Source organism: Micropterus salmoides, unplaced genomic scaffold (assembly GCF_014851395.1).
Source record: "Micropterus salmoides isolate LMB-PRFRI ecotype aquatic unplaced genomic scaffold, ASM1485139v1 Ms_hic_scaffold_1, whole genome shotgun sequence".
In the NCBI taxonomy this organism is placed as follows: Eukaryota; Metazoa; Chordata; class Actinopteri; order Centrarchiformes; family Centrarchidae; genus Micropterus; species Micropterus salmoides.
Window position 1 is genome coordinate 60,954,212 of NW_024040040.1, and position 16,727 is coordinate 60,970,938.

At 39.3% G+C, this 16,727-nt stretch overlaps 1 protein-coding gene across 4 annotated transcripts in view; it reads right to left on the bottom strand.

The window, feature by feature from the left end:
* The window catches only part of kif16ba (kinesin family member 16Ba), a 33,707-nt gene extending 19,362 nt beyond the window's left edge, over window positions 1-14,345 (bottom strand). For 2 of the 4 annotated variants that reach the window (XM_038734526.1, XM_038734520.1), the window contains exons 1-10: window positions 13,983-14,343; window positions 10,619-10,688; window positions 10,398-10,511; window positions 7,108-7,224; window positions 5,040-5,137; window positions 4,294-4,403; window positions 1,640-1,782; window positions 540-708; window positions 290-421; window positions 19-194 (exon numbers count right to left, since the gene is read on the bottom strand). In XM_038734526.1, the coding sequence (XP_038590454.1) occupies window positions 19-194; window positions 290-421; window positions 540-708; window positions 1,640-1,782; window positions 4,294-4,403; window positions 5,040-5,137; window positions 7,108-7,224; window positions 10,398-10,511; window positions 10,619-10,688; window positions 13,983-14,029 (1,176 nt within the window). In that variant the 5' untranslated portion in view covers window positions 14,030-14,343. Of the gene's footprint in view, window positions 1-18; window positions 195-289; window positions 422-539; window positions 709-1,639; window positions 1,783-4,293; window positions 4,404-5,039; window positions 5,138-7,107; window positions 7,225-10,397; window positions 10,512-10,618; window positions 10,689-13,982 lie in introns of all 4 variants that reach the window. The other 2 variants (XM_038734515.1, XM_038734508.1) reach the window with 1 other exon arrangement.
* Between the last annotated feature and the right edge of the window lie 2,382 nt (window positions 14,346-16,727).

Genomic DNA, 16,727 nt, shown 5'->3' on the forward strand with positions numbered 1-16,727 from the left:
TCCGTCAGTGCTTGTTACCTGGTTGCCCTGAACCAGCAGAGCTTTCAGTCGGGCGATCTCAGCCCGCAGTTCTCTGATCAGCCTGACGTTGCCGTCCTCGTTGATGGTGGGTTTGTTGATGATGTTCTTGGCTCGGTTAGCGTATCGCAGAGTGCTGAGCGTCTCGCCGTAGTTCACGTCGGCGGGGGAAACAGCTGCAACAAGAAATTATTTTAAACATCAAATACACATCAGTTCTTTTTGAAAAATGTTAAATGATTGCGTGTGATTTCATGTTTTTGCTTCTCACTGGCGATCATGATGGTCTTGGAGTTGCCACCCAGGCTGTCTTTCAGCAGCCACGTCAGCACGGAGTCTCTGTAGGGCACGAACCCAGACTTCTTCTTCAGGTTGGTGTTCACTCCGTCCTGCGACATGTCGGCTGCACAGAAACGGGAAACAGATGTTCAGTCGACAAACAAAGTGAGCCAAAAATACACACAGACGAAATTTGAAACAACACAGAAAGCACTTCAGATTTATTATCTTCTGTTTCTGACCCAGAGAAGAGATGACGTTGCCCAGGGTGACGAGCGACTTGTTTATGTTCCCTCCCTCTTTCAGGCGGACGCCCGTCGCGCCAGTGGCGTCAGCTCGCTCGCTGCCGGCCAGATCGACCAGGTGGATCTTACTGACCGTCTCACTGGGCATCTCTGCATCGAACTTAGCCTGACAGAAAGAGAGCGATACAAGATGCAATTATGTCTAACTGTACGAATGAAATGATTTTCAATAAAACACAAAATCAGATTCAGTTTCTATGAGGGATTTTGGCACAGAAACAGAAGCTCATTTGCATATCCTCCACATAGTTTCCACACAGTTTGTACACCGATCAGCCATAACATTATGACCACCTGCTGGCCACGGTCATCAGCATCAACTTTTTCAGCAGTTTGACCTACAGCTCGTTTGTTGGATCGGACCACCCGGGCCAGCCTCCCTGTGTGCGTCCATGACCCTTTCGCCGATTCAGCACTTTTCCTTCCTTGGACAGCGGTTGATAGGTACTGACCTCTGCAGACCGGTTTGGAGACGTTCTGACCCAGTCGTTTAGCTTAAATCCTCATGCTTGCCCATTTTTCCTGCTTCTAACACGTCAACTCTGAGGACACAATGTTCACCTGCTGCCTGATATATCCCACCCACTGACAGGTGACATGGTAAAGAGGTAATTAATGTTGATCTGTCAGTGGTCATAATGTTATGGCTGATCGCTGTATAGTTTATGGTGACACAATCTGCCTACAATGACCTGTGGTTGAAAAGATATGTTTTTACGTATTTAAAAAAAACTGTAGCTATTCTCGACAAATACTCTGCATTATTATTACAAACTTTCAGTCAAAACAAATGAGACTTCAGTTCAGTGACTGTCAACCTGAAAAAAAAAAATAAAAAATTATAAATAGCCATAACTGACACTATCATTTTCTCGATATGCTGTTTTGCCTTTACGTAATTAATCTCAGGTCCCAACACAGAAAACCTGTACTACCAAAAAGTTAAAGCACTTATTTTTAGAGACTTTCTCCCTCTGTGGTGTCGAGTTTCCTCCACAGAAATATTTACATCCTTAACTCTCTAAACAGTTTCTGACCTGTGTGAAGTTGATGGTGAAGATGGCGTGAGAGCGGCTGCTGACGTCGTTCATGTCGGTGCTGGCGGTGGTGCGGTTGATGTTTCCGGCCTCCATCAGCTCCTCCACGTCACTGTAGTTCTGCACCAGGTGTTTGGACAGATCTGAGATCAGGACAGAGGGAGCAGGTCACAGGAAGTAAACAGGTAAACAAAACGCTGAGAAATCACGTTAACCAGGTGCATGTTCATCTCCTTTAAAAGCCTTAAAGAGGTGGTATTCTGCTTTTTCCCCTCTCCTTGATTGAGTTAAATACCTTTTTTGTGCATGTAACAGGTTTGCAAAGTGAAAAAGCCCAAAGGGAGTTCCCATCTCCCACAGAAAACTCTGCTCTGAAAAACTCAGCTCGTTTGTAGTCCAGCCGCTTCCCTTATATGAGGCGCATTTAGCTTCATGAAAGCTAAATGCGCCTCATATAACACTCGCCAAGCGGCTACTCCGACACGCCCTCAAAAACAGTGAGCTGCAGCACACAGCTCTTCTCTCCCTTCCAAACACTAGCTACCCTCCAGGCAGTCAGTGGACATAAAATTGTTCCTGTGATGTAGAGACAGAGCTCAGTTAAAACTTTATGGATGAAAGACACATTTGTTACAGATTAATTACCACTTTGAAACTCTTGCTCCAGTCCATGTTGCCAAGCTGGTCGGCAACATGTACAGCTGAACCGAAGCCGTGTTTACCGAGAAGGGTCCAGCTGCGGCCCGCAGACAAACGTGACAGAAGTTGAACTTCCATATATGGTTTGTCCCCTAAGCCACCGCCTGCAAAACGTGATGATGTTTATCTCGGCAGTTCGGCCCACGCAGAGCCATTAAAAAAAAAAATAACAAAAGACCCGATAAATAAGTGTCAACCAATCAGTGTACATTATGTGTTAAAATTTACTCGATACTATAATTATATAATATTATTATAGTATATTAATACTGTAAATATGTATTTATAATAGCGTAATGATAATAAAGCAATGTTTCAATTCATACTGTTGTAGATTTTATTTGTTCCAAAGTCATTTTAAGTTTCAAGAACCAAGAATATTCTGTACATCAAGAGCCAGATATATCTTGATTTAGGTTAAAACTTTACAACATTACTGAGAATTTAATGATAGAATAGCGTTACGAACATTGACACTATTGTTCAGCAGTTGCTGGACACGTCTGCTGTGTTGGGCTGCAGTGGTCTGGAGCTAACTAGCACCAGCTGGCTAACAATTCCTGACAGCCCCCCGAAGTATATTGCTCTTACCCTAACCATCACAGGGTGTGTGCCTAAAGTTATTGATTGTATGCATGTCAACTGGTTATCGTTAACCCTACAGTGGCGCAGACAGCACTAACCTCCATTATGTTGCTGGGCAGCCTCCACTAACGTTACTGCAGCTATATATTGACACCCGCTGGCACTTGTCAACTCCGAAAACGTTTGAACACATTTTTGATTCACCGTCAATTTTCGTCAGACTGCCGATATTTGACTTCTACACAGTTGATTTCTCGCCTCAAAACTTCTCAGAAGTGTATTTAAAGTTCTGTTGTTGGCTTCTAAAGAATAAGACAGTTAACATTAGGATCTATACTGTACCTAAACATTCATGGCAATAGGCCTGAGAGAGAGAGAGAGATCTCTCATCTCATGAAAACAAGTTTCTGCCGCTAAATATCAAAGTTTCCTCCTCACCAGAGGAACAGGTGGCCAGGCAACAACTATCACAATAGAAAGTAAACTCAATTCCGCGTCTTCATTCCCCTGCAGCAAAGTCGCGAACATCAGCCCAAGGATCGGTAAGTGATGTCACCGTCGCACGGAAGCGCTTCCACCAGCTGCACATACAGGTCCATGTGTGGCGGTGGCGTCACTTACTGATCCTTTAGAAATGCTTGGGAAAATGGTGCGTGCGTGGAAGCTACTCGGTCAATAAAAGAGCTTTGATTTGATCTGATTCAGAAAACAGCGACGCTACCACCAAGCTACTGAGAAATATAGTTAAACTAGTAACAGAGCTACTTGTAGCGACGCTACTGCTCAATACTGCTCGTACGGTGGGCATGTTGAAGCAAGCTCGGTGGCAGTAGGGCGCTGAGACTTTTACCTCCATGAGCCACGTCTCTATACATAACCGGCGTGAACTAGTGTTTGCATCACCACAGCCAATTACAATCACTTTTAGATTTGGGCACGTCAAGCATGCTGCACGCTTATTGGCTCATTTACGTTAAAGAACCTTTAGGTATCAAAATTTGGTGCCGAAAGACAAGACATTTTTTGATACTCGATGGTATTGAGGCTATTCGGTCGGTGCCTAAAAAGTATTGAACTCGATACCCAGCCCTAGCAGTATGAAAATTTTTAAGATTCTAAGTTAAGTTTAATTTGAAAATTAAACCATGTAAACCTGTTCTGGTACAACCTCTAAATAAGATTTTGAACCTAAAAATTATATATACATATACTGAACCCACTGCGAACACAGTAAAACTGGAACTGAAATCAGGATGCATAATAAGTTAATAACAAATAAGACTTCAACCAAACTCATGCAGATAAGTTCGAGAACTAAAAGTAAAATACAACTCTCCAGTAGAGTTTTGGTGGTGAACTCTGACTCTCACCTTCTACATACGGTCCGTCCTTTGGATGCTCCCTGACTCTCAGGTTGTAGGTCTGAGTGGATTTCCTCCTCAGCAGGTCCCTCACCCTCTCGTTGTAGATCTCCAGGTAGCTGAGGGAATAAACCAATCCCAGCTCAGCGCTCTGTATCTCAGGTTTGTCCTGTTATATTGACTTTTCTTCTACTTGCCTTGAAACACTAAAACTGCAGGACTGAAATAATAAAGCGGGGTCACATCCCCCTCAAATGGTGCAAAACAGGTTTATATCATGTGTACAAACAAGGTGTTTTGGTCGGCAGGCCACAGTTCTTTGTGTTCCGTTACTGTGGGGCAGTTTTCCCCCTTTTCTATTTGTTAAGATCATCCCTTCTTGTGTTAACTGCAGAGACAACTGTGATTTAATCTGAGCAGTCAGCCTCTGTGCCTCTCTCATGTTAACGTGTGTGATGGTTAGCCTAAAAGTTCAATTATGTTGTGTTATGTTTGAGGGATTAGATTAGTGAATTTGTTCACATGTCTGAACACTAGGTGTTACGGGTGGCTGCTAACATGCGTTTTATTCTTTACAGGTGAGATTAGTCCAGCCAGGTAGCGTGTTAGTGCTGACAGGTGAAAACGATGACACAGCCTTTAATATGGAAAACCCTCCAATGAGCACAGAGCGTGAAGGTGTAGTGGTCAGAACAATAAATAGCAGCTTCTCTCCTGCATATGAAGATAAACAGCACTTTCAATTCTGGTCTCACCTGACTTCGGCACGAAATGAAGCTTCGTCCCATCGACTCGACGTAGCGATACGGCTGAACAAACCTTCACAGAACCTCGGGATCAGACCTGCATCTCCCTAAAACAACAACAAAGAAAGGTTAGACGTCAGCTTAACGCCCCCTCCTGCCCTCCACGAGGAGGATGAACATGTTGCGGATATTTCTTAACCAGTTCTTAAACAGCAGCTTCACTCCTTCTACCATCATTCATCAGCACAAAAGCTCAAGCTTCAGTTATTATTTTACACTTAACAATGAACATTTTAATACATTCTGTAATAGTCTGTAATAAAGTGAAGCAGGGATGTGTGAAACAGCATTTTAAAGATGTTTTACTGGCAGTGCACATTTTTATAAAGCACCTTCAGAGTCACTTTTCTTTATATCTTGTTGTTTGTGTCCTAGTGTTTATGCATTGTTGCTTTTATTTCCTCCCTCCTGTAAAGGATCTTATCAGTTTACTCTTCTCACATCTCAGAGGAACCGGCTGATCTGCAGGTTTATTGACCACGAAGCTGCTAATCCACCTCGCAGCCGAGTGCAGATAAGATTGAACGTATAAATAAAACCTCTTGTGGCTCCGTAGTCGGACTAGTCTCCCTCATCAGATTAGCGACCTTTGACAACTCGTACTTGTCTATAATATTTAATCTAATTATTAAGCCAACAATAAACAAATAAAGAAAGTGTCTGCAGCATCCCGACCTACGGGTAGAGATATTCAGCGTGTTTCTTATTGTCAACAAACCCCAGGAAAAGACCAAAACAAACCTTTCTACTAACAAGTGTTAATCTGTGCCATGGAGCTCCATTGTTGTCCAACATTAATTTTTGATAAAAACTACAGTGAGGAGCCATTTCAGGAAATTACTAATTCTTAAAAAAAAATAAAAATCAATGAGCTTGGAGCTGAGAGCTACAGACGAACATGTTGTTGGATATTTTAAAGAGATATGTTGACACCAATACCTGGTGCAGACTAGAGTACAATTTAAAGAGGTGGTATTATGGTTTTTGGCTTTTCCCCTCTCCTTTATTGAGTTATATATCTTTTTTGTGCATGTAACAGGTTTGCAAAGTGAAAAAGGGAGTTCCCATCTCCCACAGAAAACTCTGCCTGAAAACAGCTCGTTTGTAGTCCAGCCGCTTCCCTTTCATCCCTGTGACGTCACAGGGATGAAAGCTAAATGCGCCTCATAACGCTCACCAAGCAGCTAGTCTGACACGCACTCAAAACCAGCGGTGGAAAAACACTGAGCTGCAGCACACAGTTCTCCTCCCCCTTCAAACACTAGCTACCCTCCAGGCAGTCAGTGGACAGGAAGTTGTTCCTGTGATGTAGAGACAGAGCTCAGTTAAAACTTTATGGATGAAAGATACTTTTGTTACAGATTAATAACTCACCACTCTGAAACTCTCGCTCCAGTCCATGTTGCCAAGCTGGTCGGCAACATGTACAGCTGAACCGAAGCTGTTGACCGACTTTTCGCTGACCCGCCTTTCTCTGCTTCTGATTGGCTAGTAGTCCTTAACTAGGACCCGGGCTCAATTCCCAACTGTGACACATCTACCACTGTGTCCCTGAGCAAGACACTCCTAGCTGCTCCAGAGGCGTGCGGCCTCTGACATATATAGCAATTGTAAGTCAGCTAAATGAATTAATGTACTGAAATTGTGTGCTAGAGGACTTGGACTCGTGGTTCTTGCGGTCAGCTTAGAATTGCAACAATTAATCAATCAACCAAAAATGAATGAGCAACTATTTTGTTAAAATCGATAAAAAGTTATTTTACAAGCACAAACTCAAAGCATTAACTTGCTCCAGCTTCTCAAATGTGACGATTTGTTTTTTTTCTTTGCCATGTATGACAAAAATTTTAATTTATTAAACTTATTTAGACAGCATGGCCCCAAATAATGAATAATCAACAGATGAACAATAAATGCTCTGTTGTTGACACTAGTCTTCTGACAGATGAATAATTTGAACTGTATTTCTGGAGGACAGGTTCTCGAGTGTGAATGTTAAATATGATTTTTGTCTCACTGGATTTCCCATCATGGTGTAGGACTTCCCCGAGCCGGTCTGACCGTAGGCGAAGACGCAGGCGTTGTAGCCCTCAAACGCCGCCTTCAGCACATCTGAGCCCAGATCTTTGAAAACCTGCAAATAAGATCAATAAAATAAAAGAGCTTTTCTTTCTGCCAAGACATCTTTAACTGCTGCATGACACTGCAAACATTTCACTCCAGATTTGTGACTCTTATGACTCAGTATTGATGTTGCAGAACTGTAATGTGACCACCAGACAGCTCATGACAAGCTCGATTCATGTTAGTAAACACACACAGAGTCTATCAGCAAAAAGCTGCTTTGCCCGAGGACAAGAGTTTGATAAACCCTACCGCCCTCTGACCCCAAATCCAAACCTCTGTTGCCACTAATCATCCAAAAAGAACAGGAGATTGGAAAACATCCCAGACTAATCCTTTGAAACCCAAGCTGCTGCACTTTTACTGACAGCTTTGTTATTACATGTCTCATCTAGGCATTCCATACATCGTTATCGTAAGAACAAGACACGACACTTTGCATGTCAGCGGCACTATGCCTGTTTTATGATAGAAAGGCAGTTTTCACAATGTGTAATTGTATAGATTTTTTGCCAGATATCAATATTTGAGTAGATGGAGCAACGATCGAACAAACGATGGTCGGACTTTGAGAGTCAAAAAATTCTAAACCATACAAACTTTGTGGGTTTTGTCACTACAGTCCCCATCATGCTCACAGTGATGTAAACAGGAAGTTGTCACAACAGAGAGCCTTTATATAGACTTTTAAACTCAAATCCATCCTCAGCACTGCTCCATTAAATATAGCTTACATCTGTCTGCTACTCAGCAGAATGGAATTACAAACCCGTCAACACGTCACCTACGCCGTAGCCTGACGTGCACCTCCTCAAAAATGTAACCACACGTCGAGGTGACGCACGTAGCCCTGACGCAGGAGTACAAATCAAGCAAAAGTCCCTCCTCTTCCAGTGGACCACCATGGGACCTTAATTTGGAAAAATTGTGTCCTATACATTACACACGTCTGTCAGTTTAAAAAATTATTTAAGTCAAGAAAGTTTGTTTGTGAAACTGTTGAAAGACTAAATAAGTAATTACATAAACCACAAACCCAAAAGAAGCGTATGTGACATTATAAGTGTTTAGCGTTAAAGCGCCAACATGTTGGTGACGTCCATTTAAAAAGAGACAAGAGATGAATGTCATTGGACGGTTTCACAAAAAACTAAATTTACTACTATACTGTTTTATGACAAACTGCGACTTTCACGATTTAAATGATCTTTTAAACTGACAAACATCATGTGTGTAATTCAGGACACAATTCAAACAGGATCCAAACATTAGTAGTCTCTTACTGTTGACACATTTCTTCTGAAATAAGTTCCCATGGGGCAGAAGTGTTAGGGTGGGACTACATCTGAGCCTGTATTTTTCACTCCAACATTTACATTTTGGTGCGTCTGCACCGTGGAAAGTCATGTTGCTGGAATTATGTTTTTCTTGAAGACAAGCGTAAAAGTCTCTGCAGCTCTAAGCAGAACAGGTTCTTCTGGATAACCGCAGGTCGCAGAGGAACCGACACGACTTCCTCCCACAACAACAACACCGTGCCCTGGTAGCCCAGTGGTCAGATTCATGTCAGTATTATCATTCAGCGGATTTCATGTCTGAATAGATGTTTAACCCTTTCATGCATGATGTCCGCTACACAGTAGACAGATATTTGGAAGCCATTTTGAGCCATTAAAGTTACAGTACCATCATGTCCCAACCATCACGTGGCGGACTCCCAAAGTGTTGTTTACAACTGACCCTTCGCTAAGCCACGCCCCAAATACACAGCTGGCCAATCACAGCGCAGTATAGGACTCTCTCTAACTGAGGTCCAACACTTTTCATGGCTGCGCTCCACTGACTAATGCAAAAAGAGTCGTTTTCTAGCTTTTCATGGCTGTATTTTTCTAAGATCTGGTCAAACGCTGTTCCTGGGTCACTTGTAATAGTTACAGTCGTTGCCCAGAGAGGTTGAAAGGAGAAGTACAATTTATTCTCTTCCAAAACCTAAAATAAATCCAGAAAAATGTCAGCTGTGGATTGTTCCTAATGTAATGTTAGTTAGCTAACGCTAGCTAACTTCCTACTGAAGTAACTGCAGTAACAGACAGTGGCAGCGCAGGTAGTTTGTTGGACTTAGCAACAGTAACTAACCCCCCGTTAGTTACTGTTGCTAAGTCCAACAAACTACCAGCGTGGCTTAGCGAAGGGTCAATTCCATTTGATTATTATCTTTACATCTCTTGAATTTATGATGCAGTATATCAAAATGACAAACAGGTGAGGAAAGCTGAGATGCACCAAGTATCTCAGCAATAATTAGACCGGTACAAAAGACTAAATAGCCAGATTTTAATTATATATTTCTTGTATAGTTTTGTGACCCAAAATGCATCTGCTCTGTTGGAGTGGATGTTATGAGCCAAAGGGTTTATTCTGCCTTATTTTGTATGTTTTATGTAAAATTTTTATATAATTCCTACTAACTAATAACTTTATGTATTTATACCACTTGCTTTTAGTAATGTGTAATATTTTAGACCTAAATTAAGTTCTGCTAAAACACTTTGGATGCAGTGGACACATTTCAAAATGAAATACATTGGGGAGGAAAGTTTATAGGCATACTTTTTCAATTATTACTTTGCGATTTAATAATTCATGCATGAAAGGGTTAAAAGTAGGGCAGGACAATAACGGCCAAAAATTTTATCACGATAAAAAGTTTCATATCTTTTGAAATTGATAATTATCACGATAAATATCCAATCTTTATTTCTTTCGAGTTTAAAGGCTAATTTCTGCTCCTGAGTGAAAGTTGAAAGAAACCTGATGGTTAATTGTGGTTTAAACTCTTCTTTACAGTCAACACTTTGAGGTCAAACAGTGGATCACTTCACATCTCTGAGGTAGAACATTTAAAATAATTATGATAAAGTCTTTGTCAAAAAATATGCATGAGTAAAATTAAGTAAAAGCTTTTTCCTCAACAAAAATAAATAACTTAATTAAAAAAAATTAAGTCCTAATTCGTGTTGATTCAAGTGAATCAAATCAAACATTTATTGAATATTTATTGAACATGTGTTATTGAAAAAGATTATATCGCGATAATTATTGTTTTATTGTCCAGCCCTAGTTAACAGTTAAGTTTTTCAAATGGAAAAAAAAGGAAAGAGAAACGCTGTGACTGGTATTTACCTTTTCCTGGGAAACAAATGTGGAGCTCTTACAGTCCATGGAGTCGTAGGAGAAGTCATACGTGAATGTTTTAGTTCGATCCCTCATCGAATCTCCTGCGATGCCATCAGGGATCTTTGGAAATCAGAACACAAAATATTAAAAGATGCATTTTCAGCATGAATTACAGGCGCTGTTAAACAGAGGTAGTGTTTCTGTTCTTTTGGGGATAAAGAAAGTACCTTCAGGTTGGTGATGGAGGTTTTGGTTCCTTCCATCTTGATGATGCATTTTGCAGCCAAATCCTTCTCTCTGTAAAAGATCAATATTATTTATGTATTAAGCTGCTGCTTTTATTGCTCATCTTACGACAGGAACACTGGACTCCTTTAGGAAACGGAAGTCTCGCTCAAAGACAGTTTCTTGCTCTGAAATCTGCTGAGAGGCAAGTTCTTGCGGTGGAGACTTTATTTCCTTTTCTAACTTTTGTAAACTCCAACACAACAAACTCCTTCAACAAATCACCTCGCACCAGATTTCAGAGCGAGGACTGTCCTTGAACAGAGACTTCAGTTTCCTGGTAGAGAAACAAAACTTTTTGTACCTACTAGTCATTAACTAAATAATTTCTGCTCTAATTTAGTTCTTGAACAATTTTAGAAACATACCAACAATAACATTAATTAAATTCAATACTTCTTAGATCTTTTTCTTATCCGGTTGGTCAGACAAAAAAAGAGTAAAATAGCTTTTTAAAAGTTAGCATGACTGACTGCAACATTTAACAGGTGTTTGTTATGTCAAGCATAAAAAGTCTGCTTTAAGAGCAGATATTTCCTTACATAGATTTATATTTGCACAGATTTGAAAACATTTTGTATCTACAGGTCATTTCAACACCAAAATTCATGAAAATAGGGGCCAGGTTTAAAAATACAGAAACTATACTTTAAGGCTATCTGCACGCCTCCCCAATAACGTTTTCTAGTTATAATTTTATAATCGTCAGCGTCTCATGGATGATAATGGAAAAATCAGGAAATTAAAAAGTTATAAAATGAACCTTTATCTAATTTATGGTGAAGTCCAATATCAGCTGCTATTTTATTCTGCATCACAGACAAAAATGAGAAAAAAAAAATCAAATATATGAAAACTACATCAAACCGTAAGTTGTATGCTTCTATTATTTATTTTACACACATTTCTGTGTGATCCAGATTCAAATAACTGCTGCTGTATCTCTGGCGTCCAAAGTAAGAAGGAAAAAAAAAAAACTTCCAACAGTTTGAACAATGCTCTGCTGTTTAACTTCAGTTTGTGACAGCCTTTAGTTTTCCACACAAAACATGGCTGTCATCAATAAAATCCACATGACTGAGCCTGAATTGTATCAGCAGGGAGACATGTTTGCTTAGTCGGGTGTAATTAAATATTCTGTCTCCACCCCGGTTTGTTGTCCAGCTCCTTCATGTTTGAGTCAAAGATAATCTGTGCAGCCGCTGTCACTTTAAAAAGCAGCAGCTGAGCTTCCCGGGACATAAAAGGTGTCGTGATCTTCAGAGCGACAATAACCAAACAACACATTATGCAATACGGTGTCATTATGTCGTATAATGGAGGTTAACACACAAAAAATGATTTTAAAGGTCAGTGGAGTTTAGTTTAGGGCTGCAACTAACAACTACTTTCTTCATCAAATAATATTATAAATGATAAACAGTTTTAGTCTATAAACTAATTGAATAAAAAAATAAAATTAGTTGTATCAAATTAATCGCCAAGTCATTTTTTTTAAAGAAAAATGATCTGACTGTGACAGTATCCTGAATATCTTTTTGTTTTGGAAAAAAAAAAAAAAAAAACATTTCAGGATGTCATCTTAGGTTTTGGGGATACACACTGATCGACATTTTTCACCATTTTCTGACATTTAGATTTTCTGTCAATCTACTAATCGATTAATTAACCAAATAATTTTTGCTATAATGTAGTTCCTGAACAATTTTAAAAACATCCCAAATAGGGGAAAATCACTCAGTTTGAGCGCAACAAGGTTTATTACCAGAGCAGTCAAATGATTGATTAAACAGTGAGTAATAATTAACAAATTCAATACTTGTTTGATCATAGAAATCATGCATCTGTTTCTTATCCTCTTTATATTGGGCTTAGGGCGGTTGGTCAGACAAGATGAAAAGAGTAAAATAACTTACTAAAATAGTTAGTATGACTATTTGGTATCATTTTATTTTGTATTGAACCTAAATTCTGTTTGTGTGGCAATCAAATTGTATCTGTAGCACAGAGTACCGCAAACTGACAAGCTTCAAAAGCTTTGATCAGATATTTCCTAACACTGATTTAGATTTTTAGAGACAATACAGGCAGTTGGCTACTTTGCAATTTCATTAAATTTCAATTAATTGTTCAGCCGTAGTTCAGTTCATCTTTAGGGAAACAGCTCAGATTTACCGGAATGGTAAACAAGAGAAAGTTTGATAATAGTAATATTCATACTGGTTGAAATAAACTTTTTGACAGCAGCCTATCCCCCACCTTTGCTGGACAAGAGATTTGCAGGAAAGAAATTAAAGATCTGCCGGTTGCACAAAATACCTTAAGTTTGACACATAAGTCTTAATTTCTCTTTAGCAAGGGGATTTACTTAAAGGTGTTGCACAGAATCCCTAAAAAGGTTTCCTTAGTAAAAGAAAAACGTTAAATAGGGCTGTCGCAATAACCGCAACATTGAGATACCCCGCTTTGGTCAAGCCTACCGCGGAGGATGGCAAGCACCAACAACCGAAATGTTCATACTTTACACTTCAGCGTTTGTTAACTTAATAGATTAGTGCTTTAAAAGTTGAAGAAATTATTCGTTTTTTTGTGCAACGGTTTCACAAATTTAAGTTATTCCGGAAGTTTAAGGCCAAGATAAGGAGAAAACCATAAATACTTGTGAAGTGAACGTTTTAAGGAAACCTTAAAGAGAAAACTTAAGGGTGTTTTGTGCAACCGAATTTAATTAAAGGAAACCTCAGCTCAGACTTTAAGGAAAATGTTTTGTGCAAAGGTGAGTTCAGTGACTGAAGTCCCAGCGGGCTATTAATTGAAGTTTTTACAGTATTTGAGCCGAAGACCATCACGTTGCTTTTTAAACAATCCTGTAGTTTTGTTGAAAATCTTACTGAAAAAGATTTTGCTGGTTAAAACAGCCGTAGGGTGACGGTTTAGCGGCTCAACAAGAGGGAACCATGTTTGCTCTCCAGCTGCACCTGTCAGGAACAACCATGTGAGAGTTTGTTGTCAGCCTCCTAATTTAAATCACTGCACCCACGAAAACCACAAAACACCAGCTGCATCCACACACAGCCACCTGAACTGACTGAAACTTTACATAACAGTTAAAATAAAATAACACTATTAAAATAACCTTACAAACGCCTGCAGCTGTAGTAAGTAAGTACATTTCTTGAGTCTCCTTGTGTGGATTAAACAGCCACTGACCTCAGTTAGCATCATAAAAACAACCACTTTCTCACATTGTACTTGCTGAAAAGTGATGGTTCGCGTTTAACAACCGTGTTATTGTGCTTAACTCACCGCCTGTTCATGGGTCGGACCCGCACAGCCACCCGAACCGAAGCCATCGCACATCACCGCTGTTGTCCGGTCCAGTCAGTCAGTTAGCCTCAAACGTGCCGCTTTATAACAAGCTAATGAGCTAACAGGCTAACCGCTTAGCATGAGACACAGCGGGATAAAGAGGGCAAAAGTCGCAAAGATAACCCGACTGAGTGCTCACGAAAAGTTTAAACTAGACAGATAGTGAGGAGAAGAGAGGGTCGCCAACGTGGACAGATGTTATCGTTGTCCGGTGACACCGCGTCGCCGTCCCGGCGTCAACCGGCTCACATCCATGGTCACTGCTAAGTTGCCTGTTAGTCTGTTTTTAGCTAGCGTTCATGTGACAAAAAAAATCAGCTGATAAAAACATTACATCTGTACGGAAGCCAGGAGAAGACAAAACTGAAAATGAGTATAAACATGGTAAATAATATGTGTCTGTATTTACAAAAAAATAAGTGTATATGTACAAAATATGTATGTGTAAATGTACAAATATATATTGTTTGTGTATATTTAAAATATATGTGTATATATGTACAAAAAAGTTTATGTGTAGGATATGTAAAAAATATATATAATTCAGCTTGTGTTTCTGCTTTTGGGTTTCAGTCCTTTCCGTCTGTTGTCTTGCGTTCAGTCTGCCCATTTATATATCTGGTTGTGTTCTGTCTGCTTGTGTTCTCGATTAGTTTGTTTTCGTGTTTCTTGTGTTCTCGATTAGATTGTTATCTGTCTGCTTGTGTTCTTAATTAGTTTGTTATCTGTCTTCTTGTGTTCTCAATTAGTTTGTTATCTGTCTTCTTGTGTTCTTGATTAGATTGTTATCTGTCTTCTTGTGTTCTCGATTAGTTTGTTATCTGTCTGCTTGTGTTCTTGATTAGTTTGTTTTCGTGTTTCTTGTGTTCTCGATTAGATTGTTATCTGTCTTCTTGTGTTCTTGATTAGTTTGTTTTCGTGTTTCTTGTGTTCTCGATTAGTTTGTTATCTGTCTTCTTGTGTTCTCGATTAGTTTGTTATCTGTCTTCTTGTGTTCTCGATTAGATTGTTATCTGTCTTCTTGTGTTCTTGATTAGTTTGTTATCTGTCTGCTTGTGTTCTTGATTAGTTTGTTTTCGTGTTTCTTGTGTTCTCGATTAGTTTGTTATCTGTCTTCTTGTGTTCTCGATTAGTTTGTTATCTGTCTTCTTGTGTTCTTGATTAGTTTGTTATCTGTCTGCTTGTGTTCTTGATTAGTTTGTTTTCGTGTTTCTTGTGTTCTCGATTAGTTTATCTGTCTTCTTGTGTTCTTGATTAGTTTGTTATCTGTCTTCTTGTGTTCTCGATTAGTTTGTTATCTGTCTTCTTGTGTTCTTGATTAGTTTGTTATCTGTCTGCTTGTGTTCTCGATTAGTTTGTTATCTGTCTTCTTGTGTTCTTGATTAGTTTGTTATATGTCTGCTTGTGTTCTCGATTAGTTTGTTATCTGTCTTCTTGTGTTCTCGATTAGTTTGTTATCTGTCTTCTTGTGTTCTCGATTAGTTTGTTATCTGTCTGCTTGTGTTCTCGATTAGTTTGTTATCTGTCTGCTTGTGTTCTCGATTAGTTTGTTATCTGTCTGCTTGTGTTCTTGATTAGTTTGTTTTCGTGTTTCTTGTGTTCTCGATTAGTTTATCTGTCTTCTTGTGTTCTTGATTAGTTTGTTATCTGTCTTCTTGTGTTCTCGATTAGTTTGTTATCTGTCTTCTTGTGTTCTTGATTAGTATGTTATCTGTCTGCTTGTGTTCTCGATTAGTTTGTTTTCGTGTTTCTTGTGTTCTCGATTAGATTGTTATCTGTCTTCTTGTGTTCTTGATTAGTTTGTTATCTGTCTTCTTGTGTTCTCAATTAGTTTGTTATCTGTCTGCTTGTGTTCTTGATTAGTTTGTTATCTGTCTGCTTGTGTTCTTGATTAGTTTGTTATCTGTCTTCTTGTGTTCTTGATTAGTTTGTTATCTGTCTGCTTGTGTTCTTGATTAGTTTGTTATATTAATTATTCTGATCTTTTCCATCTTATTTTGATATGGTCTGTGTTAGGTGTTTAATTCATGCTTGGATTCTGTCTGCAGGATTTGTTATTTATTTGATCATGATGTTAGTCTGTTCTGTTTCTGTTACCTTAGTCTGTTCTGTCTTGTTGAGTTGCCAGTGATTTTCAGTTGTTTAGTTTGCTTTGTCTGTTCTGTGTTTTGGGTTCCAGTTGGATTCAGGGGTCTGTACCACAAAGCGAGTTTTGCGTTATCTGGCTTAACTAACCCTAACAATCACGATCAGAATAAGCAGTCCCACGAAGCTGGTTATCAACTGGATAAGCCAATCCAGCCATGAGCGCATTCACAAAAAATAGGCGGTCTTAGCAGCAGATGACCAATTGCAGACATGAACAAGTCTACTGGCAGCAGAGTGTCATATATTACAAATGAAGATAGATATTATCATGGATCACAGGAAAATTATCCCATTATCACGGGAAAACGGAAATAAAAATATTTGAATGGATGGCCAGGGCTTCCGTAGGCTACTTTACTACCTGTTGTAATGTGACAAATAAATTTAACCTTGTAGCCTACTTGTAATGCTGTGTTTTTACAGTGTGGCATATGTACTTTTACTTAAGTAAAGGATCTGAATACTTCGTCTCACAGTACTCACAGCAAGTGTCATAATGTGATTCACAGCGGCAATATTTTAACTGAACATGCC